This window comes from Mauremys mutica, chromosome 10 (assembly GCF_020497125.1).
Source record: "Mauremys mutica isolate MM-2020 ecotype Southern chromosome 10, ASM2049712v1, whole genome shotgun sequence".
In the NCBI taxonomy this organism is placed as follows: domain Eukaryota; kingdom Metazoa; phylum Chordata; order Testudines; family Geoemydidae; genus Mauremys; species Mauremys mutica.
In genome coordinates this window covers 45,343,218-45,368,764 of record NC_059081.1, presented here as the reverse complement: position 1 = coordinate 45,368,764, position 25,547 = coordinate 45,343,218, and the positions used below count along the sequence as shown (strand labels likewise).

General features: G+C 37.4%; 1 protein-coding gene across 4 annotated transcripts in view; it reads left to right on the top strand.

Moving 5' to 3' along the window:
- Positions 1-25,547, top strand: part of CERKL (ceramide kinase like) — a 94,563-nt gene that overhangs the window by 57,787 nt on the left and 11,229 nt on the right. For 3 of the 4 annotated variants that reach the window (XM_045032676.1, XM_045032678.1, XM_045032677.1), the window contains 4 exons: positions 100-231; positions 11,710-11,773; positions 17,830-17,972; positions 24,263-24,337. In XM_045032676.1, coding sequence (XP_044888611.1) covers positions 100-231; positions 11,710-11,773; positions 17,830-17,972; positions 24,263-24,337 — 414 coding nt within the window. Of the gene's footprint in view, positions 1-99; positions 232-4,167; positions 4,353-4,782; positions 4,841-11,709; positions 11,774-17,829; positions 17,973-24,262; positions 24,338-25,547 lie in introns of those variants that run through there. The other variant, XM_045032679.1, reaches the window with a different exon arrangement.

Genomic DNA, 25,547 nt, shown 5'->3' with positions numbered 1-25,547 from the left:
TTCTCAAGGATGTTTGCTTAAAAAGTTTGATTCACCTGTAAAAATATCCAAATGGTATTTGTCTTGAAACCTTTTGTGCCTTTTTTTCCCTTTTTTTAGGCTTTCCAAATAGGCCAAAGTCCCTAAAAGTATTTGTTAACCCAAACAGTCATAAAAGAGAAGCTACTCATGTTTATTATGAACAAGTTGCACCTCTCTTGAAGCTTGCTGACATCAAAACTGACGTCACAGGTAAGTTGCTTTTTGAACATGATTTAATCCTTTTTTAAAACTGATACGTAAGCAACCAAGACAACCTGAATTTACTGATAATCCTTATTGGCTTTATGTACAAGTAGTGCATTGAGAATTGAATTAAATGCAATATTACCCATTTGGTTTTATTTCATTTCACTGCTTTAGTTTTAGCAATTCCATTATTTATTGATTATATTTTATTTTTTATAGTTTTTCTACTTTAGGAATATTTTACACTTTGTGTGGGTTATTTTACATTGCAGTTTGATTTATTAAAAAAGGAAAGCTTGAATCTCACAAGGGTCTGATGAGGTATGTTTTTTATTTGTGGACTCTTGAGTTATTAAACTTCCTATATAATCCTTTCCTTTCACAAAGCTGTTCTTGCTTTAACTCAAATCCTTGCTAGTTGGATCAAACCTGATCAGCTGAACAGATGTAAATTTGCTGGGAATTTACAAAGCTACCATGCCATTGAAGATTTCTGGTGATGATTTAAACTACTACATTAGAGATTGCATGAACCAGGATATTATCTGAAACCACAAAATAATGTAGGAGTTTATGGTCTGGCTTTCCCAAGTTGTGGTAGTGGTGTTTTTTATTCATGGATGTAAAAGCAAAATCCATTCCTCCTTTTGACTGTTTTTATTCCCAGGCCGAAGGTACTACTAACCCCTTTTTGTAGTCAATGGAGCAAATCCAGCTCCCTTCTCTGTAGCCCTCACACGTGTGGGAGGTTAGGGGAGAAAGAGATCTCACATAGCATGGAACACTGTTAATGTATGAGTCACCTCTGCAATAAAGTACAAGGGGTGGGAGGAATGCTGCTCTGTGGATCTTTCCATTCTTCCTCCCCCATAAGGGATTTTAAGTACATTGAAGTAAAATAGCTTCTGCTGAGTGTCCCAGCAAGCACTTTGTTAGGTGGGGAAGTCCCCTGAATTTCTCTCCAGTCCCTAGCCTGGTTGAACAGGCTGCACCCTGCGGTCTTGATCTTAGCTAAAGTCTTGATTACTTTTCCAGCACAACTTCAATTTCTATACCGTAGTAAATTTTTCCAAAATTTTCAAGCGTACACTAATGCTACAAAAGCCGCATTATTACATTTCCATATTCCTGCCAGTCCTGGCCCATGGATAGACACTCACTGACAAGCAGGTTGAATTTGCTTAAAGGCCAAAAAGTTTGTTTTTTTATTTTTACTTTTCAAATATTTCCTCATATTTTTGGGGTAAATTTAGGTCATTTTTGGTGTTGTGCAAGATGATGCACATAACGTCTAAACAAATAAAAAGATTTTATGACTTTTTTTCTTTTGCCCTGCATTATATCCCACATCAGATAGGCATGAAAAGTGCCTTTTCTAACTTGAAGAAAATTACTTCATTCAGGAATGAGTGTTCTTTGGATGAAGTCAAGGAAAGAACTACTTATAGTTTCAGCCATTAGTTCCAAGAGGCCACAGGGGAGATAAAGCCATAGTCTGGCAAGATATTGCCATTCAATCTGACTGTATCCGAGTGGGGTAAGCATCTCCAAATCCTAGGAGTTGTCAGAATTATAGGGTTTCTTGGATGCAGTCAGATCACTTGTCTGCACCGGGGTGCTTGCTGGACTTGTCTAGTCAAATTGCCTGACCCACCAGTCTCCAGAGACTTCATAGAAGCCCTGTTGGATGATGTGAAACAGTCATCTGTGCAGAGCCTCAATTGTTTCTCCCAGGGGACTTGTCAGACTAGTTCCTTCAAGTATTTTCTATGGAATTATCTTCCCCTCAGCAGAGTGTGGGTGAGTGTGTTGGCGCTATTAGGAATCTAGGGTCTGGCTCAAGCTCTTTTTCTCAAAGGATCCAGGATGTATACAGTTGCTGCTGGATCCAAATTTAGTGTGGTGGACTTCTTAGTTCTGATAAGCTGATTTCATTCCATACTGCTGCAGTTCCACATACAGAGGACTCTGATTAATAATATAGGAAAATATTTGGTGCTTCAGGTGTCTCCTTGTACAGATACATAATATATTTTTGTGTAAGTATTGTAGATTATGAGGCCTATGATCCTCTGCCTTCTGCATCGGTGGTCTCTTAGTAAAAGGGTAGTGAAAAGAGGCATAGGTGTCCTCCACCCGGGAAGTCTCCTCCAAAGAAGATGAAGGATTCTGTAGTGATTCTTTAGCCTCCTCCACCTGAGTCCTCTGGATAGGAGGTACTACCTGATCTAGAATCAGATGCGCACTCAGGAAGAGGATAAACCAGTCATAGCAACCCCTTTGCTTCATCCCTTGCTGTAGTTGTCTTAAAGCTTCCTCTTCTTTTCGAGCTGACACAAAGACTTCCAGGACAGAGTGTATGGAATAGCTTGTAGCTTTACCCAGTTAGATGAATAAATTATCTGATGTCTTGGAGCTACAAGAGAAAGTAGCACTCCAAATCAATGAAGGTTTGCTGGAACCAGTTAAATTAATTTGTAACCACCCTGTATTGGATCTAGGAAGTCTGTCTCTTTATACTTAGTCTCTAAAAAAGGATTTGAATTTTTTTTCAGTACATGAGTACTTCAAAATCCATCTACAAATACGTTTTCTATAAAGTAGAGAGGAACTAAGAATTGTTAGTGAGAGAAATATTTATTATTTGTATAGCACCCATGGTTCCAGTCAGTATCTCGGCCCCATTGTTGAGGTTCTGTGCACTTATTAAAAAGATGGTCTTCTTCCCAAGAGTTCACAATCTAGGTTACACCCTTGATCTATGGAATGTAAGGCTTGAGAGAATTGCACCTGCTTCCTAATTGCCAATTATTGCTCAATAAGTTTACTTTTTGACTATGCACTTGACTTCTGTAGCATGGCTGTGTGGAGACAATACATTTGGGGAGTTTTACCATTGACTTCATTGAGATCAGGATTTCACCTTTGGAGAATGAGTTTTTTTCCTTTTTCTACTGTCTGTCACATATGTCTCGAGGGCTAGGGAAAACATAGCTTTCTCACTTGTCTCTTTTCCTACTTTTCCATATGAAAAGGTTGTCATACCTGTCCTTTTCAGGCATCCTTTAACTATGTATAACTTCTGCCCTGAGACACTTGCTAGGGATGCTGTGATAAAGTTTCTAGACACCATTAATGACTGCTTCTTGTAGTAGCTAGTCCTGGAATTCTAAACTTAGTCCTAAGTGGAGCACAGGATCTGGTCCAAGAGGTGGATATAGATGAACCACTTGGTAATAGCAACCATAATATAATTAAATTTAACATCTTTGTGGGGCGGGGGTGGGGGAAATACCAAAGAAGCCCACCAAAGTAGCATTTAACTTCAGAAAGGGGAACTACAGAAAAATGAGGAAGCTAGTTAAATAGAAATTAAAAGGAACAGTCACAAAGGTGAAATGCCTGCAAGCTGCATGGAAACCACAACAGAGGCTCATATTAAATGTTTAGCCCAAATTTGAAAAATAGCCCAAAATTTAAAAAAATAAAAGGATCAAAGAATGCCACTGTGGCTAAAGAACAGCGTAAAAAGGTGGTTAGAGGCAAAAAGACATCCTTTAAAAATTTGAAGTCAGATCCTACTAAGGAAGATAAAAAGTAGCATAGACTCTGGAAAGTCAAGTGTAGAAGTATAATTAGGCAGGCCAAAAAAAATAATCAAAAACTAACTGCAATTTTTTTTTAAAGTACATCAGAAGCAGGAAGCCTGCCAAACTATCAGTGAGGCCACTGGACAATTGAGGTGCTAAAGGAGTACTGAGGGAAGACAAAGCCATTGCAAAGGAGCTAGATTAATTCTTTGCATCATTCTTCACTGCAGAGGATGTGAGGGAGATTCTCACAACTGAACCATTCTTTTTAGGTGACAAATCTGAGAAACTGTCCCAGATGGAGGTGATAATAAAGGAAAGAAGGAAATTTTGGAACAAATTGGAAAAATAAACAGTAATAAGTCACCAGGACCAGATGGTATTCATCTAAAAACTCCGAAGGAGCTCAAATATGAAATTGCAGAACTATTAACTGTAGTTTGTAACGTATCATTTAAATCCGCTTCTGTAGAAGATGACTGGATGCCAATTTTTAAAAAAGGCTCCAGAGGTGATCCTGGCAATTACAAGCTGGTAAGCCTAACTTCAGAGGAACTACAACAGTAGACAAGTGAGGAAACAGTAGACAAGTTCCTGTTATTCCCCCAAAGTAGTTGTCAGTCATGTTTCCTCTTCCTTTTCTCCTCAGATGTCTTCTAAGATATTGCCCTTAAGATCCCAATATGTGTGGTGTTGAAGGTCCGGGCATGAAAGGACAAATTTAATCCTATTGTAAATTTGCTTTCTGTGAGTGGGTTGATTCAGCACAAATACCATTGTAAAGGGATTTGGTTCCTGAAAGGAAAAGATATGTTTTATTCTTCCACAGTCGGGAGATACAAAAACTTAACTGGATTTATTTCATTTCAGAAGGAATCATATGGGGAATGTAGAGAAGTCATTGCTACAGGGAGTAAAAATCCATCAATCTGATTGGCCATTTTTTTCCGCCTATTTGTTCTAGAAGGGAGAGAGAGAAACCCAGAATCTGTGTTGCCAGTCAGAAGAGAGCAAATTTACAGGCAGGTGGGATTAAAAATTTTCATACTCCAAACAATTTTACATTTTCAGATATTAATTATTTTTAATATGTCACTATTAATATGTTTCATACCTTATGCACATGTAAAAGGACAGGGGTTACTGCACCAAAGAGCTTACAATTTAAGGGCCCAAACCTGCTCCTATTAAAGTAAATGAAAACAGGATCACTTCCCAGACTACAAAATACAGACAAATGGCCTTATCAGGCAGTGGTTACTCATGTGAGGAGTCCCATGATTTCACTGAGATTGCACATGTAAGAATGCTAGGAGCAGGCCCAAAAGTTAGGCAAAAGAATATAATAGAACAATGATGTGGTTGGGTTTGTGTGTGATGTTAGTGCCAATATTTGTGTTTGTTTTAAAAATAATTTTATTTGTAATGTAAGTTCAACTAAAGAAAAAGGAGGTGAGGCATGGAACACACATAGATGAGTAGAAACTAATTTTCTTGTATACTGGTAATTAATCAGTTAACAATAGCCTTTTGACTTTTCTTAGTCTCAGTTTTTAAGGAAAAATATCTAGCTTTATACAAGTTCTAGTTATCATTTAAACATTTGTATAATCTGTAACAGATATACTGAAATAACAAGGTATGACAATAATGAAGAGTCATTATGAATATTTGTAATCATTTAATGTGCACAGGTCAGACTAACCATCTTTCATCCAGCTGGTTTCTGCCTCAGTTGCTTTTTTAAAAAAATGCAAATAAACAGAGGGTATGTTTTTTAACTTTTTAAAAGGGTAATAGTATCATTAGTCTATTAACACTGTTTGTGCAATAGCAACAAAGTTTTTTCTATAAATCAAATAACCTGCCAATAGCAAAGTTTTATACAAAAGCTTTTGTAGATATGTTAGTTAATAGGAAATGAAACTAAGCACCATTGTAATGACATTAACCACCTATTTCTCTTACTAACAAAAGAGTAGTTTTAAATTATTCCTGATTTTTTTATTATTTAAAATCCTGTCTGAACTAACTAAAAACATTATTCTGAAGGCAGTTCTACTTTGGCAATATCCAGGGTACTGCAAGGTTTATTAGCTGCCTAACACTCCACCTACAGGTAAACTGGGAAAATTACATGACAGTTCTATAAATGTTAGTATAGAACAGGGGTCAGCAACCTTTCAGAAGTGGTGTGCCGAGTCTTCATTTATTCACTTTAATTTAAGATTTCACGTGCTAGTAATACATTTTAATGTTTTTTAGAAGGTCTCTCTCTATATAAGTCTATATATTATATAACTAAACTATTGTTGTATTGTAAAATAAACAAGGTTTTCAAAATGCTTAAGAAGCTTCATTTAAAATTAAATTAAAACATTGATCTTACGCCGCCGACCCCCTCAGCCCGCTGCTGGTCTGGGGTTCTGTTCACCTAGGCCGGCAGCGGGCTGAGCGCAGCCTGTGGCCGGGATCCCGGCTGGCAAGGGTCCGGCAGCCAGAACCCCAGACCAACTGCAGGCTGTGCAGGGCCGGTGGCCGGAACCCCAGACCAGCAGTGGGCTGAGCAGCTCAGCCCGCTGCCACTCAGGGGTTCCATCCGTCGGCTCCTGCCAGCTGGGTTCCCAGATGCCAGACCCGCTCAGCCCGCTGCCGGTCTAGGGTCCCAGCCCTGCCCACATACAGTGGGTACCTACCTTCTCCCTGGTTCTGGCCCATTCTCTTCCTCTCTCTAAACTGAGCTGAGGGTGGGAGTGCACTGAGCACAGGGCTGGGGGTGAAAGAGCAGGCTGGGGGTTGGCCAGGAGCTAGAATGAGGGAGGGGGCTCAGGGTTGGGGCAGGAGGTTTGGGTGTGGAGTGCTTACCTGGACAGCTCCCATTTGGTGCAAGGTGTGCAGGTGGGAATGTGGGGGGAGGGTGCAGGAGCTCCCGTTTGGTGCTCAGGGTGGGGGTGTGGATGTGGGGGGTGCATGGATGTGTGGGGGGGCTAGGTATGTGGGAGGTGCAAGAAACAGGGCAGAGGGCTGGAGGCATGTGACGGGGGTGCAGGTGTCAGGGCATGGGTTGTGGGGGGTGAAGGAGTCAAGCAGAGGGCTGGGTGTGTGTGAGGGGAGTAAAAGGCTCCGGGAAGGGACCTGATGTGTGTGTGTGGGGTGCAGGGCTGAGGGCACAGGGCAGAGGGCTGGGTGTATGTGAGGGCGGGGTCAGGGCAGAGGGCGCAGGGGCCTTGGGTGGGAGGGGGTGCAGGGCTGCATGACAGAGGGCTGTGTGTGTGTGAGTGGGGGTCAGGGCAGAGGGCTGGGGCTGTGGGCTGGGGCTGTGGGGTGCTCACGGCAGGGGGCTGGAGGGGATATGCCCCTATTCCTTCCCCCCCTTCCCTGCGGCCCTGTCCCCGCTTCTTCTCTGCCTCTGCTGGGAGCAGTGAGCATGCTGACTTCACTCCTCCCCGAGCACCTCCCCAAGCCCCTCCCTCGCAAGGGTGATCAGCTGATCGCCGGCAGGGAGGGATGGAGAGGAGGAGGAGGGGCAGGAACCCAGCACGCTGCAGGAAGAGACAGGGGAGCTGGCAGGACCAAGCTTCTGTCACTTACCCCCGTGGGAGGGAGCGGAGGTTGGAAAAGAGCGTGCCGGGCCGGGCAGGATTTTTAATGGCACACTGCTGCCTGCTGGGACTCCGGCTGTCTTTTGGCATGCATGCCATTGGTTGCCGACCCCTGGTATAGAAATACACATTTATTTGTACATTTAGAACAGTTTGGGAATGAATAAAAGTTTTGGTAGTGTTCACTTGTATTCTTTTTAGAAGTTTACATACCTCACTAATAGCAATGTTAATGTCCTTTCAAATAATGGCTTTGGATTTTGTTGGGCGGTAAGGTTATATGCCATAGTTCACATACATACTGTAATATTAGGTACTTAGAAAAAACATTGTTTTCTGAAATCTTCAAAGAATCTTCTGTGCTAAGGATTCAGTCTGCATTCATTATAAATTAACAGCTACATACATTCATCTTTAAAACTTAAAACACGTTGTTCAAAAGTGTCATACAGTGAACGTGAACCTCTGAAGTGACATAAGAATGTGGCTAGTTAGTACAGTAAAAATCGCAATATTTTTATGTATATTTTGTTTTCTCTCCCACCCCCAAACAATAAAAAATATTTTAATAATCTTTTCAGAATGGTTGTAGAGAGTTCTTTTATATAGAACAGAATACAGGAAAGTAGCTGGCATTACCTATGCCTGTAGATACTCAAAATTTTTGCTGGTGGAAAATAATACAAAACATTCCTCAGAAATTTGGATATTTTATGCCTTGCTATTTATGATACTAATATTAAATTAGTGTTTTTTCTTCCATATATTTTGAAGCACACAAGAGATTACCTTTTAATTCTAATTTCTGTAGTAATATATTTTATATAGTAATGTATTTTTAGGAATCTCACTCTATGTGTATGAGAGAGAGAGATACTCAACCTCTTTGCTAGTATATCACACACATGCTGGAGAATGTGATATAGGTAAATGAGTAAATTGCAATGTAACATGTACCACTGCTCATTATCTTACTCTTTTCTTTATCCACCTTTTCTGGGAAAGGTTAGTATTGTAGTGTCAAATCATTTAAAACTGATACATTGTTATAATGTTTAGCTGCGAAGCAAACTGTAAAATAACACGTTGGTAGGGCTTGTATAAAATTACACAGTAAGAAACCTACGTACTGAGAGTCAGAGCCAGCGCTAGGCATAAGCAGACTAAGCAATTGTATAGGGCCCAAGCAGCTCAAGCCCCTTTTAGTTGCCATGCCAAGTATGTGTTTGGGGGGGGGAGAAATATTCCTACTTAGGGCCCCCAGTGGGCTAGCTGAGAGTCCAATATAGCTGAAAACTAGCACTTTTTATTGATTGTAAAGTAAATAAAGTTTGTCAGAGGACTTTAGCTTTTTTTCTCCAAGTATTAGCACCAGTTAATCTGTTGTTCTACATTAGCAGTTGTAATCCTATTGGGCTTAGTCTGTGGCTAAGGAACCAGTATTTATACATGTCATGCTGAACTGTCCCACATATTGAAAGGCCAAAACGATTTGCTCACTGTCTTTTTGTCTTTATCTTCATTGTAGGGATTATTCTTGAACCCTTTGGGCTACTTGAGATATGGGGCTCTGGTAGCTATGAATATGTGGCTTTAAAATAAGAGCTGAATGTTGGGGAGCCGTCAGGCACCAAATCTAGGTTTTGCTGCCTGATCCAGTGATTAGTTTGCTCAGATGCACTCTTAGTAAGGTTCACCGAAGAAGCGGTCATGTGATAATGCTCTAATGAATTCAGAGGCATGTGTAGTTTCTTTATGAACAGTGTTTCACAGCTTTTGGTTCTTGACAGTGATTAGGTATTCTTTTCTAGGTACACTGCCTCTTTAAATCTTAAACCACTTCCATAAGGTCAAAAAAGTCAGATGAAACATTTTTGCCTTGGAATTTGCTGGTTTGTCGAAATCTAAATGTTTCATGAACTGCTCCTGACCTGGGGCTCCATTCCCTTTTGCAAAGAATTTTGGAATTTTTGACTTTCATTCTGAAATGGAGCAAACTTTCTCTGCCCAGCTCTAGTTTGCATGTGTAGTCTTTAGACAAGCTTCTCTGTGCCGGCCTTGGACTTATTCTTTCGTTACACCTCCTGTTTAGAGTTGGATCCATTAGGAAAGCACTTCTGTGCCTTATCCTTGGATTTCTACTGGAAACACCAGATACCTGATCCCTTTCCCGGAAGAGCTCAAAATAGGTGCCACCTGCCTCTGCTGTTTTGCTTTGATTAAGCTTTTAGGTATCTTGGAAACTCGCCTCCTAATGCATCATTGCGAGAATTGCGACCAGCAGAGTTTGCATAGTGTTCCCTGATTTGAACCCGAGAGGGGGAAAAGAGAACTGTGTTCTCAAAAGAGGATGTTAGTGCTGAAATTCACTTCTCTCACTGGCTCAACAATAAACAAAATTTCTCATTCTTCAGAGTGTGCTTCATGGTCTTTTTGTTCATCCATATGTTTGACTGAAAGAGGAGGCTTGAATGTATTGAGTCGTGTGTGCTGTGTGTGTTTTGTATAAGCTCTTTGTGAGTTGATTTCATTGTAAATGGATGTATATTACACTAAGAGGCCTCTGAATACATTTTAACAAATCAAAAGAAAAAGAAATAAAAATCTAATTTAGCATAGCAAGCATACCATTTTGATTTTTTCCAGTACTGTCATAATAAGTTGTCTAAAAGTTGCCATGTTCATTTAAAAAGTGTAGCCCCATTTTTAATCATATGGTTACAGGGGATGATTTTTTTTTATCACAGTGAAATAGTAATGATATAATGTTTGAACCTTTTTTACATCTTCACATCAAAAGCAATGTATTTGCCAACTGTGTTATGTTAGTTGCTTTTATTTTTCATGTACTATAGCTGTTGTTGAGGGGATTTAAATTCCCACCTGAAAGAACAAAGAAGCTGAATGCACCAGTGCCTTAATATTAAGCTTTTTTTTCTAGGAATACTTCTTTATGAAGCTAATATTGTAAAAAATGCTAGAAAACTGTTTGTGGTCATGCAACAATATATGCTTCAGCAGCAAAATTGTAATTCACTAACTTAGATTTCAAGATAGCATACTGATTCAAATTCTCCCTTGGTATGTTAACCTAGTTTATAGTTACAGGAACTTATTACTGTGGAAATTCATTAGCAATGCTGAATGATAGTTCTCTGCTGATGTTCATTCTGTTATTGTAACTAATATGAAAAATGTAATATGTAATTAATGACTGCAAATTACATCACTTTCTATATCTATTTCAAATTAAATAAATATTGAAGAGTATAAATATTCAGTATACTTATTAGTTCAAAGCTTTCCATTCATGTCAGCAGCATCTGAGTGGTCAATAGAAATATTACAATATAATGTTGGGGTAGATAATACTGGACGATATGGAATCATTATTTTAGACACCAAAACTAATATTTTTAACAATATCCAGAAACATTGGAGAAAAAGCTTGAACTGTACTAGCACCAGGCCAGACAAGCATGAAAGATTAATGTAATCTTGCATATCCTGATGCACATTCTTACACAAAAAATCCATCTGCAAGTGTCATGTCAGTCAGCAGAAATCTTTGATGGGTGGATGCAGCTGGGCTGTCTCTTCTGGCAAAGCTGCCCTGGAAAATGCTAAATGTGGTTATGATGTTTTGTGCCATCTGTAGTATGCCAGTTTATCCTGTCTTCATTGGCATTTTCAGTACTACACAGGGCATCAACAATCACAGAGACAGCAATGTAGAGTGACAGATTCATTTCCTCCAGAGGCTACCAGACTCTGGTGTATACTTGTGCCACCTTGCTCCTTGTGTTATATTCTGTTGTCACTGGTATTTGATTTTATTTTATATTTCTATGTTTAATTCAGATTTTTAGTTAAGCAGCTTGCATAGTCTAACATGGTCAATTGAATGTGGTTAGTATTTAGATAATTTACTTCTATCTGATGATAGGCTTAAACTTTTCCGATATGCCAACTGTGCCGTTATGGAAACTTGTATTTTTGACCTATGAACAAATATTGCTCATCCTATGAATTTGAAAACACCAGCTTTAAATTAGAAACTGGCTATGTATCAGATACCACCAAATAATTTCTGTAATAGAGTATGATTTTGACCTTTTTATTTATAAAGTTGTTAAACTTTCAAGCCTTTTAATGCATTTAATGATCAAAATATAAGCAAAAATAAATTCTGACATTACTTTATATTCATATATGAGTGATAAAAATAAGTTGTTTGAAGTTAGTTCTTAAAACTTTCAATATTTTAATTATTAAAATCTTTTTCATAGTAACTGAATATGAAGGACATGCTCTCTCATTTCTTAAGGAATGTGAACTCCACACATTTGATGGGTAAGTTTGGTATTATTAGTTTTGCTTTTTATTGTGAGGTATCTAATAATCACATAGGGCTTGTCTAAACAAGCACTTAGTTCACAACAAGCTGGGGTGTAAGTCTACCCTGTACTGTCCTACTGTTCCATGGACCCTGCTGCCATGCACTAAAAGTTCCCTAGAGTGCTTTGAACTACCCACTTTGAAAGCTCCCGGAGGTACAATTTTAGTTAATTTATAGAATGCCTGCTGGTAAAATTTTAGGTTGTATTACATTTATTACCCTGTTTTCAGGTACTTATTTGGACTAAATAGATTAGTTCTGTTCTAAAATTTGGCACCTCTAGTGTGATTATTTCTTTTGTTTTAAAAAATGATCTTAGTAATTTTAAATTTTATATTCTTTATTAATTATTGAATATGTAGGAATCCATAACTCTCTTGTGCAGGCCTAATCCCCCGCCCCCCGAATAAACATTAAAGGCGTCTCAATCATTTTTTCTTAAATGTCAACCTTATGTATTTGCAAGAATGACAGAACTGCTATGCTTTAAACTCATAGATTTTTTTCATACAAATGGTTCTTAATGTGAAGTTCAATACTTTTCTCTTAAATGTTAAACTTGAAAAATTTTTCCTTAAAACTCCTAAAAAGTGATTCAAATAGTAATAGAAATTATATGGACCCAATCCTATCACCTTTGAAGTCAGTAGTACTGTTTTTTGACATGAGCAGGAATAGTGCTATATAGCTTAATCAATGAACTTGGATCAATGGTGAGGATGTGAGGTTCTGCACACAGGAGTTTAGCCTATTATTTAAATGTGTGAGCTTGTATTAATGATGTCTGTCTATGCCACTTAAATGAAAGCTGCTTTGAGGATTTCATTGTAAAACTAGAATGTCCAACATTTTAATCAGAATTGATGCATTATGTAAAATATATAGATAAGCCTCTTCAGGATTTAAATTAAATATTATAATGTTTCATAGGATGCCCTCATTGCATGTTTGATCAAATACAATAATGTCTATATTCATTGTAGTGCTATATAGCATGGAAGTCTAACGGCTATTTTTACAGCCTTATTTTGAATTTGTATTTTCTTTTACTTTTTCCAGTGATCCATACAAGAAGGTTTAAATTATGCCTTGTAAACCTCAATAGTACTTTCAGAACCGTTCTACCTCTCTTACTTGATATTAGCTTAGAGATATAGCCACTTGCAAAGATAGTATTTATATTTTCACCTTCTGGTACATTTGCTTCCTAACCCTCAAAGGGATGCCCTTCTAATTTGTGGCTGAGGCATGTTGGTGTGAGGCAACCTATACCTATACAAGACTACACCAGATAGTTCTACCTATACAAGACTTCCATTTTCTGTCAAATTTTTCCCCTTCATGAGAATTTATTTTTCTTAATTAATGGAAGGCTTTTAAAATGTATGGGAAGACAAAAACCAAAACCATATGAATTGCTAAACCCTCTAAATTAAAAAAAGCGTCACTAAAATTACTTCAAAGATCTATTTTGCAATCTCTTTAACCAAAAATTGAATTAGAAAAGGTAACTTTTGTGGCTTGGTGGGAGGGAGGCAGAGACAGGCAGAATGGCAGACTATGGAATCATAAGAATTTCCCTCTCTTCCCATGGATCTGTAGCTCAACAACTATCTTCTCTTCAGTTACATTTTTTTTCCTTCTCTAGATACGTGAAATGTACAGACAGGCAGTTCTTGCGGCTAGCTAGCAACTACCACCTTGCATCTACTTCAGCTATGGTGATAGCAGTGCAAAATCTAAATCAAGGCAGCGAAAAGGCACTATGTTGTGTTTCTTGCCAGAGTTTTTTGTGCACTGTGTCAAGGGATCATCTTTTTGCTCACTCTGAATGGCTGCAGCTTCCATCATTAGGAAAGAAAGCAGCAGCCCTTGCTTCACCAGGGGCACTCCCCAGCAATTCCCCGACAAAACCTATCCCCAGTACCTAAAGTAAAAGGGAGGCAATGTTCCTAGTGAGAGCAGGGAACTGAAGAAACTGTAGCTAATAACCCTGGGAAACTAGAGAGAGGATTCTGGACCCTGAGCCAAAAGGAAAACCATCTTGAGGAACCTACTCCCCAAAATTATCTTCTGAGCAAGACACGGCAGATAGATATATGTTCCAGCAGCTGGATTTAGCTTTTGGACATCTAGAGTTAGGTTTGTTTTCAGCCTTGCAAGATGAATGATTCTTTCCCTTTTGGTACTTGGATTTAGGCTTACATTTAAATCAGCTTTAACCAGTACATCTCCACCCCACCCTAGGGCTTGGTAGGGTGCTCAGTTTCTCACACTAATGCCAAACCTTGGTACTGATATGGTGATTATGCCCTGGTGATGCTACTAGTCCAAGCCTGCTGTACATCCTTAGCTTTGTTTTCTTATATCCAGTCTGAACTATGACAAAAGCATGGAAAATGAATGCAGGTCTTTTCTCCCTAATCAAGAGCTTAAAATGTCATGGATTTCAGAGGAAAATATTTCAGGTTAGACAGGTGTCAATGAAAACTGATAAGAATATTGCACTTGATGACTGTTTGTTCCCATTGGAGGCCTTCACAGACTCCCATAGAGTAGCTCAATAGAATCTAATTCTTGTCTAAACAAAGTGGTTCTTAATGATTTATATTTTAAAAAAAATGTTTTCCTTGTCTGTCTGTCCTTAGGCTATGCAGTGTAGTTGTGGCCATGTGGATTCCAGGATATGACCTCCTTTACCTTGTCCTTAGGTTGTGAGTTCCTCCTAGCAGGCTAACCTTCCTGAATGTCCAGAAAGTGCCCAGCAAACAGGGACTTTTACTATAAACAAACAAAAAAAATACAGGCATGAATTTGCTGAATCTTATGTGGGGGTGAGAACCCACTTACAGGGTTCACATTAAAGTGCTTGTAGGAGTTCTGGCTTTATATCATCCTGTGAAAGATTAAGGCAGTAATGAATGCAACATAAGTCTTCAGAACTTGATATCTTATTTTTTGTTGTTGTAAGATCAGACAAACAACCAAGGACTGCCATTAACATGCAGAAAAGAAGTATGTGCCAACCTTTTGTGTCATGGAGATATAATGTTTTTTATGTGGGCAATTTTTAGCCAGAACTTCCTTTCTTGTTTGATGGGGATGAGGTGGATCCTGGTTTAAAAATAAAGACATAAGTAAGAAAAAAAACTATGAGATGAGGAAAACTGTCAAAGTTGAGAGAATACAACTTCAGTATTTGTAGTAGGATATATTTTGTTTTCCGAAGAGTTTAGCATTATAAAACCGGCTGAATTTTTGGATATAGTTGCAAGAATACAACAGAAGATGCATGCATGCAGAAGTTTAAGTAATGTCCTCTGAACAAACTTTTACATCAATTTTATTCTTAAAAATTTTCCTAACATTGGAGAGTGCTAACACCCATATTTTTATTATTAAATTATGTTTATCTGGGGAAACTTCTATTAACATTCACATACATTGCTTTGTAAAACTGCTTAATAGCTGTTTAAGAAACAGAAAAAAGACACTAGCCACAGCAATACTTTTACAGACAAAAGCATTCTCCTCTATAGCCACAGCAGGTGGGAGTTTAATTACCTACTACAGAAACAATGATTAAGTACCTTCATGCAAAGGATTGCTGGTAGTAGGGTTTTATGCCTTGGTATATCCCTCAAGTGTTTGCATAGAGTCAGGATTAGCTCTTTTGAAATGGGTTTTAGCCTTGTTTTATTATATTTCTGGCAATTAATAAATACTGACGTGCATTTATGGCTTGATACTGCAAGGTCCTGCTCTGTCCCTCATCCAGCAAAGAACTTCAGCAAGAGCTTAATTTTATCCATTTGAGTAATCCAATGGTGAGAGTATTCAGCACCTTATTTAAACTATCTCGCATAGCTGATTTATACATGAGTTGTTAGACATTTATTTACATATAATATTTAATTCCACTCTGAAGTGCAAAGGAGTATACATCAGAGAGAGCAGAAATAAAGGATGTTAATGTTGTATTTAGATTTTAGAATAGCCGATGTAGCCGTGAAGTTTTGATCTCTTTCCAGATAATGACTATACACAGTTATAGTTCTGTTTATTCTTCTGAAGCCACACTTTTTTTCTGTATTTTCAGTTATATCTTTTCTCTGCCACTTGTGGTATCAATAAAAATGCACAGCGCAACATTTTGAGCTCAGCTGTCTTGGTGTATGTGCAGTCTACAGTCTTCAATGGAGTTATTCAGGATTTACATCAATATATATGAAAGCAGAATTTAACTCTCGGTGTTTTGGTTTTAAGGCAAGCCTTACTAAACATAACTCAAAGTTACTGCCATTTAGTCCCTACGCTCTCTACTAAATCACAATAAGGCTTCCAAAGATTCACACAGACCCAGAGCCAGTGACCAAATAATTGCTATCATAGCTTTATCGGCTAGAGTCCCCATGGCAAACCTTCTGTTAAGAGCACATGGACCACCTTCAGTGTCAGATCATAAAGCTCTTTTCCAGTCCCTGAATGTTTTAGCCCTCCATTCCAAAGCTGCAGCCAGCTTCTTTGAGAGGCAAAGATGTTTCAGTTCATGTCACAAGACTCTTGCCCACCAGTTTTTGACACTCAAATTATTTACTACTTTACTTGAAGCAATAGAATGCCTCCTCTACTTATCTGCTGCATCCATATGCTGAATAACACTCAGATCAGTGACCTGAAGAATATTTAGGCCTATGACACCACAAGATATACCAAAGTAGTGTGCAACAGAATATGGCAAATGCATTATGGGAAAAAAATTTCCTGAACTAAATAAGATGAACTGTTAAATGTCTTTGAGCTATCTGGCCCAAAGCAGAAGCATGCCCCTTGTATTCCAACACCTGTTTGCCCAGCAAGTTTTGCGAGTATTTAAAAATCTAATTTATTTTTCATTATTTATACTATTTATTTACTTGTGCCCGGATTGGATTATAAACATAGATTTAACAGTTATGCTTTCATTTGTAGTCTGTCTGGTCAATTTCATTTTCTAGTTCTTATGTGTAACTTTAAGTGAGTGTTAATGTGTGGATGTGTTTAGCAATGGCCAGATTTGGTGATCCTTTTCATGTAGATTAGTATTTTGCTTCTCAAACAATCCCATTGAGACTATATGGGATTGCCTGCCGGAGCCAAGGTACTACAGCATGTGAGCAAGGGTGGCAGAATCTGGCACAATAGTAACACTGGAGTCTTTCATAAAATAGGTGATACTGACTTATGTCACAGGATAGCCTTAATAATAAAGAGTAACAAATAGAAATCATGTAATTGTGAAGAACATGGGGTCTGCCTGTAATTCATGAATATTATTTATTCTTTTTGTCTCATTGTTTTGTGTTGTTTCCTATGTGTGTACAAGAAAATGATCAGAGGTGCAGTTAGCCCTATAACTGTGACAGTCATGTTGAAAAGAAGAAACCAGTGCCTTGTAACATTTATAGTATTTACACATCTATTGTTATTATTAGCACCACTGTAAATTAAGAGACCTTATCTATAAATGATTTTAATGCCTTCTGAGTTTTCAATGAATTATTGAAAATAAGCAGTATTTTATAATTTTGGATTACATTAGTATGTTATGTATGCTAGCATGAACAAAACAAGAATTATATGCTTCTTGCCACTGAAAGAAATAGAGTGTTTGTGCAGGTGAGATAGGATATTAACACATTCCGATTTCCCATGTTTCTTAACCTACCTATCCTATGTCACAGATTTAGAACTGTCTAGTTACTGAACTTGGGAAGTGATGTTTCTCTTAATCATTTTGACCTGTAAACTGTGTGTGTGTTTCTCTATATGTAATTATAATTCAAATACCTAGAAATTATTCTGTTTTTAAAAACTATTTAGAAATCTTATGTAGTATTTGAATTGTCCTTATGTAGATATTTATTGCATTATAATTGTCTTTCATTTATAGATCAGCTATGATATATGAAACAAAAGTATTTATCTTGTACTGCTGAGCCTCATAATTTATTTTATTTTATTTTTATAGGGTGGTTTGTGTTGGTGGCGATGGGTCCACCAGTGAGATAGCTCATGGTCTACTACTTAGAGCTCAGATGGATGCTGGAAGAGATACAGATTACATTCTTTCACCTGTTAGAGCACCACTTCCTCTTGGCATTATACCAGCAGGTGAGAACAGAAGATACAGATTCATTTAAGTACCTTTCTTAAGTGTCTCTGATATATTATAGACTCAAAGGCCAGAAGGGACCACTGTGCTCATCTAGTCTGATCTCCTGTATAACACAGGCTATAGGACTTTCCTGAATTAATTCCTGTTTGAACGAGAGCATATCTTCTAGAAAAACAATCTTGATTTGAAAATTTCCAGTGATGGAGGATCCACCACATCCCTTAATAAATTGTTCCAGTGGTTAATTAGTCTCACTGTTAAAAAATTGCCTATCATTTCCCGTCTGAATTATACTGTTTCAGCTACTGGTATAAATAATAAATAAATCTTATGTAGATTAATTCATAGTAATGGCACAGATCAGTTCCTTACTTGTGGGAAGATCCCCTGGGAGAGGAAATCTCAGTTCTCCTCCTGCTCCTCCTCTCCATTCTCGAGTTCCATGAGGAGGGCAAGTCTCATCTCCATGTTCTCTTGGAAATGGTGCCATCCTTGTGGATGTCTCTGGTGTCCTCCTACTTCCCTCCACAAGTTTCTTCAGCAGCATCTCCATTGGATTCAGGTTTCCAGGAGCAGCTGCAACTCAGGGGAGTGCCAACAACCCTGTGGTAAATTATGCAAATAAGATCATACAGTCTCAGGCTATATTAACTCTCTTACCGTATCTCTGCAGGGCTATAGGGGCATCTCGTTGACTTGTCCTCTCCCTGTCTCTATCCCAGCTGAGCCTTCCATTGACCTGACTCTGTCTCACCTGTTTCTTCTTTACCACTACCACCTCAGCTTGTCCACACTCTCCTGCTCCTCCAGCATCTACAGTAGAATCTCAAAATTATGAACATCTCGGAATGGAGGTTGTTTGTAACTCTGTAACTCTGAACAAAATGTTAGTTGTTCTTCAAAAGTTTACAACTGAACATTGACTTAATAAAGCATTGAAACTTTGCAGAAGAAAAATGCTACTTTTAACTATCTTAATTTAAATGAAACAAGCACAGATACAGTTTTCTTACTTTGTCAAATCTTTTTTAACTCCCAACCCTCTTTTTTTTTGGCAGTAATTTATGTTTAACACAGTACTGAATGGCATTTGCTTTTTTTGGGGGGGGTCTCTGCTGCTGCCCATACTTCTGGTTCCTAATGAGGTGTGTCGTTGACCGGTCAGTTCATAATTCTGGTGTTTGTAACTCTGAGATTCTACTGTACTCTGGGCTACGCAGAGAGATTTCCACTGAGTCCAGAGAGAGGGATGATACTGAAGGGGTGACTGAGAAACCCCCATGGGGAAAGAGGGATATCTATGGATAGAGAGTCCCTTTTGTTTGTGGATTTGAGGGGGTGGGGCAGGGGAACTGATTTTACTTAATATTTGTAACTGCATTTTTCATATATCCTTTATAACCAGTAAGGGAAAAAATGGAGCTATGTCTTTTCTCTAAAGCTAATGGCCATTCATACCTTACTCGTTTAATCATTTCCCATAAGATATATTGAAGTAAGTGCATGGGTTCCCTTTGGAATGATTTCAGCTATCCATATTCCCCTCCTTTAGACTGACCGGATGTCCCAATTTTATAGGGACAGTCCCGATTTTTGGTTCTTTTTCTTATATAGGCTCCTATTACACCCCCCCACACACACACACACCCTGTCCCAGTTTTTCACATTTGCTGTCTGGTCACCCTATTCTCCTTTTTAAATAAATAATGGTAGTCCTTTTCAAGCAGTATTAAAGAGCTTCAACTTGCTTTTGCTTTTACAAATTGCAAATAACAGCATAAACATTTTCAAAATGCAGTATTTAAAATAAGCAATAATTAGTAGAAAAATATGGTGGATTATAGTAGAGATGATTTAAAGTACACAAGAACCAGCGAATGGTTTAGAGACCACATAATGATCTCAGCTACATGAAGCAAATAAATGTTAGGCCAGCGTTCTGACCTTCGCTTGTCATTTTGAGTTGCTGTGATTGTGGTAGTGGTGGTGGTATGAGATGGAATCTCTCCAACTTTTTACTTCATGCAATTTGTGCTTAGGTTACTGTTCCTCTTCATTAGTATTTATTCTCTTGAGTTTATTAATAAGGAGTACATCACAACCAAGAAAGACAGGTGCACCCAAAGGAATGTGCATTTAGAATATGTTCGGGAGTAAGTTGAACTATAGGGTGATTAATTTAAATAATGCAAGTATAACAAATGCCTTTTAAGAGAGATTTTTACATTTTTAATCATATTTTGGTTAAGTATTCTGTCATGCTGATTATATGTACTTCATAAATTATCTGTTTTGGAAAAAGTAGTATATTTGTGTGTATTTAAAAGATACATCAATAGATCATTAAGTAATTTTATAAATGTTACTGTACAAAATACCATGCTTTTCTGGTTGAGTTGGTTAAGAATAGAAGGTATTTTAGAGAGTATATTATTTACACAGATTAGAGTTCATTTTCTGCCCCTTAGAGTTGGTATAAGGTTTAGAGTGCTAAGCAGCAGTTTTCAAGTTTCAGCATACTTGACGAGAGAGGATTGCTTTTGGAGCAGTTAGCCTCCTGGAGAGAGAGACCCAGAGGGAGTGCGTTTCTACTAAAATACTTCAAGTCAGTAGACCAAGCTGCTGTATTGTGGTCAAAATCAAATGGATCACATGCGGGGAAGCCTGCAGTTGTACTGCTGGTCATTAGCAATAGTGTTTGTTGCTATGGGAACTACTGCTAAGGAACTGTACAGAGGGATTCAGATAGAGGGGAAAATCTGGAAGAACATAAAAATAAAAAAGCAATAAGAGACAATCTAGACACTGATTATTGTGATCCTTTTCGTTCTAAATAGTCCACTTAAAATAAATTTGTGCTTTCCAATTAATTGGACAATAAAATATTACTGAGGAACTGTTAATTTCTATGATATTTCAGGCAAAGAATGAAAGTGTTGGTGCAGTTTTCATGAGAATTTTAGATATGCTTGACTAGGAAGTCATTACATCACATTTATCTGTTTGGATGTGGGAGACATTAACAGCTTTATGAATATTCATGTTTGGTTAATTACGTTAATTGTTCTGCAGAAGTGCATGCACTTCCAAGGACAGGGTAGGTTATTTTTTTTATATACAGTTTCTTCCTGGTACCTCCATCAGTCACGCTTTAGATGAACTATTACACTTTTTTGTCCTAACTCTGATGCTTTCATGAGGAGATAGTGAGAAGTAGCTTATATTGTCAGGGAAAGAAGAGAAAATTCTATCTAGAATTTTATTTTTCGGGATGATAAAATCTGTTGTAATTTTTTGTTAAAATATATTTTGTGATAGTTCTGTAGAATAGTGCCAAAAGTTTAATCGTTTTTTAAAAACGGTCTAATATGAGTGGTACCTAAATATTTAAGGCTAAATAATGATTGGAATGTGTAGCTTATGGTTTCATTGCATCCATTTTCTCCCTCTCCCTAAAGTGACAAGGTGCAGAGGCACCGCCCAGTCTCTAGTAAATATAGGGTAAATAGCATCTGAGGCCAGAGAGGAAGGAGGACATAATTTGGGAAATTAAACAATAGCTTAAAAAGACAAGCAAGTATATTTTTAATATTTTTCCTATGTAATGTTTGCCTGTTTAGTGTTTACCTGTGTTGTCTAGGTTTTTTTACAGAACATTATATGTTTGTGTAATACCTGGCATGATGGGTTCCTGATCCTTTATTGAGATTGTTGGGCATTACCATCATATAAATGTTAAATAATACAAGTTTGGTTGGAAGAAAAATGTTGTAGCATATAAGTGGATGTGTTCTAGATCTGTTCTTAATGATACTGGTGGACAGAATCTTTTCTGAGCAAAAGACCCAAGTTAGGTCTCTTTTTTTTTTTTTTTTTTAAATGTCAACATCTATTTTGCCTTCTCACATGAGACACAAAAAGATGGATTGTTGTCTTGTCTTCAAATGAAAATGTGCGTGTTCACAACTTCTAGTCTCGTACATAATATATAGATTTAAGAGGAGGGTACAGTGCTTGGGGCCCATTTGTTTAGTAAGGACCTGATCAAACTCTCACTGAAGTCAATGAGAAGATTGCTGTTGACTTCAGTCAGGTCCTAGCTGTTCATAAATTCGCTTCAGGCTGCAGTAGCAAGTTGCTTCTGCTTAAATCAGGCATCCCCAACAGCTTCAAAACAGAATGGTCCTGATCTATCAAACTATATTTCACTCTATGCAATGTCTGTATTGGCTTGATCCCTAAAGATATAAAGTGGAAACTTTTCAAAAATATAGCAGCCCTACTGCAGTCAATAGAAAGCAAAATTATTTTTGAATAGTTTCTAATAATCCAAGTTGTGTGATTTTTGGGGATTTTTGTATGCATATCAGTTTCTCCTACTGTAATTTTGGAGAGGGAATTTTGCATTTAAAACCCCTAGTAAGTCGTCAGTATCAATACACACACTTTCCCATCTTTTAAGTACTGATGTAGTTGGGATTCACACAAGCACTTACATAACAGGTATTAGGATTGCAAAAACCGTTTTGCTTTAAGATTGGAAAAGGATTCTAACCAAACCACTTGGAACAACTTCATTTATGAAATGTCATGCAACGGTTCCCACCCTGTGCTTCAAACTCCAGAGATTACATGTTATAATGGTCTTTAAAACACAAAATGGTGCTGAGCATGCATTTGAGATTCTTTGCCAAGGATACATTTTGAGGTCAATGCTGATTAGTTAATTTTCTAACCAAAAATGTTTCAAGTGCTATACATTATAATATTACAGACACTGAATTAAAAAGCCCACAGAATTGTATCTTGTATGGAAAAAAATTTTAGAATGATGATTTTGCTTTGTATTTTGACACCTATTGTACAACCACTAAAGGAAGGGAAAATCGAATAACATGGAGAAAATACTTGTTCTGTCAACTGAATGATGGATTTATAAATTGTAGATGGAATTTATAAAATTATTTTCTGTGTCTAGTTGTAATGTCCTATTAGTGTGCTGCATAGCAAGTTGATAGTACAGTATTTCTTTTGAACCTGTCAGTTTCCTTTTTCACCTCAAATACTTCATAACCCTAATTTACCATGTTTTCTGTTTTAGAAGAGAGAATACAATTGAATAAAAAGGTTCATTGTATAACAATTTCTTTAGCAAAGAAGAGATACAGAGATGAATGAGCCAGATTAAATTTGTTATTCTTTAGAAAAAAATGCAGCTTCTTTAGAATTCTTAACGTTTGACGAACAATATTCTCCACAGAATTTCTATTGCATTTACGCACCCTGATTGTTTCCATGAGGTGCATTGCAAAACTGAAGATGTAAATTTCAAAGATTGTTCTACACTCAACATCTTGTTAGATGTACTTCAGTTGTTTACTTCCTGTGGTGTAAATCCTGAGGTCATTACTTAAAGCCCCATCCTCCCAGGTATTGAGGGCTTCCTGTGAGGTGCTGAGTACTCTCAACTCCTGTTGAACTTCATGTGAGATGAGTTCACAGGAAATACTAAGCATTTTGTGGGATTGACCTCCCAGTTCTTAATCAATCCTTACTCAAGAAAATTATTACAAAAAGCAGTATGAGTTTCACTGAATAAGAACCTCAGGATTTGGTTCTAGCTATATATTTGGATGCATAGTCCCTCCCAAGTTTTGTAATTCCTCTCTTCAATGTTATCTTGATGGATGTTTGTTATAAACATGTACCTTTCATTTTAATGCAAAATGTTGCTTTTAAATTGTTTACTTTCTTGGTGTGAATTTTTTTACGTTAGTAGATTTTTTTTTGTGTTGTCATGTGATTTTCTGATAGCCAAGTTAAGTGCACCTGTGAAATTTAAGGTGACTTCAGGTTTCCAAAATTGTTCATTGATGCCACAAAGTGTTACGTACTTTTAAATACCTTTTTCAAAGATCCACACTCCTTTGCCTAGCTTTTTTTATTGTAGGCCCAAATTGTTTTAATTGCTAATGGACTTGAAGTGAGGATTGTTATTTTTTGCATACATAGGAAGACAGTAATCAATGGGCAGAGGATGATGAGTAGTTTACCATTGCAACATAACTTCTATTTACAAGTTACCTTATATAGTAGACCGGGCTAAAGAGTCTTGCCCTGTGGAGTAGAAAGTTTATTCAAAGGAATCCTGTTACAAATTTAACCAAATTCTTCTTCCTCAAAAGTCTATGTTAACTGAAACATCGTTTTATTTATTTTGTTTTGTATTCTACAGTCTATCATTCAGTACCAGTCTTATAACAATTGTTTGTGTTAATTTTTACAGGTTCCACTAATATTTTGGCTCATACTCTTCATGGAATCAACCATGCAGTAACTGCAACATTGCACATTATAATGGGTAATTCATAAATGCATTATCAGAAGCTTTCAGATAATTAAAAGACATATCACTTAAAAATTTGAATACATGTTCATAAAGGAAGGAAGTGCTTGCCTGACAAATCAATGATACTTTGTTGTGTCCGGGTGAAGTTTGTATCATCGAATAGTTTAGTTTGAAAGGGACCTCTCCTATGAGATCTAATTGACTGTGTATCTTAACAGAGTTGATTCTCTAAACTCTTCTTGATAAACTATTCTTGGGTATCTAGTATGACTATCAATAGCTGCATTGAGGAGAGTTCACCACATTCCATGGCAGATGGTTTCATTGATTAACTGTTTTATACTGCTTTTCTTTTAATTTAGTAAGTCAGGAAAAGCCAGAGTTGCACAGGCAACCTTTAACTCTGTCCCTTATGTATGTGCATTATGATACATAATTCACTGATCACATACTTTTTTAAAATTCAGGAAGCCTGCCTAATAGTAGAAAAAATGGGTGGTTGAAACAATTGTTCAATATTGATTTTTATCCTCATCTTTTGGTGTGGGTTCAAGGCATACCAACAATTTCTGCATGGAAGTAGTTGTTTACTACACAACATGGCATCATTCACCATCCAACCTGCACAATAAATGGGGCAGAACTTCTAAGTATATGAAAAATAATGTGATAATGCTATTCAATATTATGTGTATTCAGAGGGGACAGAGTTGGGGTTGCCAGTGCAACCTTAACTTTGACTGACTTCCTGAATTTTGAATTCTTCACTTTGCATCATTAACATTCCTTTTAAGGCAGATTTTTGTATGGAACTGTATTGACTTTCTTGTAAAGGAACAAAAAAAAGCTGTTCCATCGAGTGTAACTGCTTACTAGACCTCAGCTGAATGCTTTATTAGTTAATATGTCAATCAATGATGCAAGAGCCCTTGCTCCATTTCAAAGATTAATATTGAACATGCCCCGGTACATTAGATTGGAAATTTCACTTCACTGTCTTTTTCACACATGCACAAATCCAATGGAAACCTGAGAGAGAGAGGGAGTTTATTAATGATCATTTCCGTTCAGTTTTTATAGGTTCCCATGTCTCGAATATAGGCAGCTAGTTTTATGAGATAGAAACCAGCATGTATGTTTGAAGTATGTTTTAAAGTCCTTATAACTTGGCCAATGAAAACCAGTTTTCACCTGACCATCAAATCATGCATCTGTTATGTAA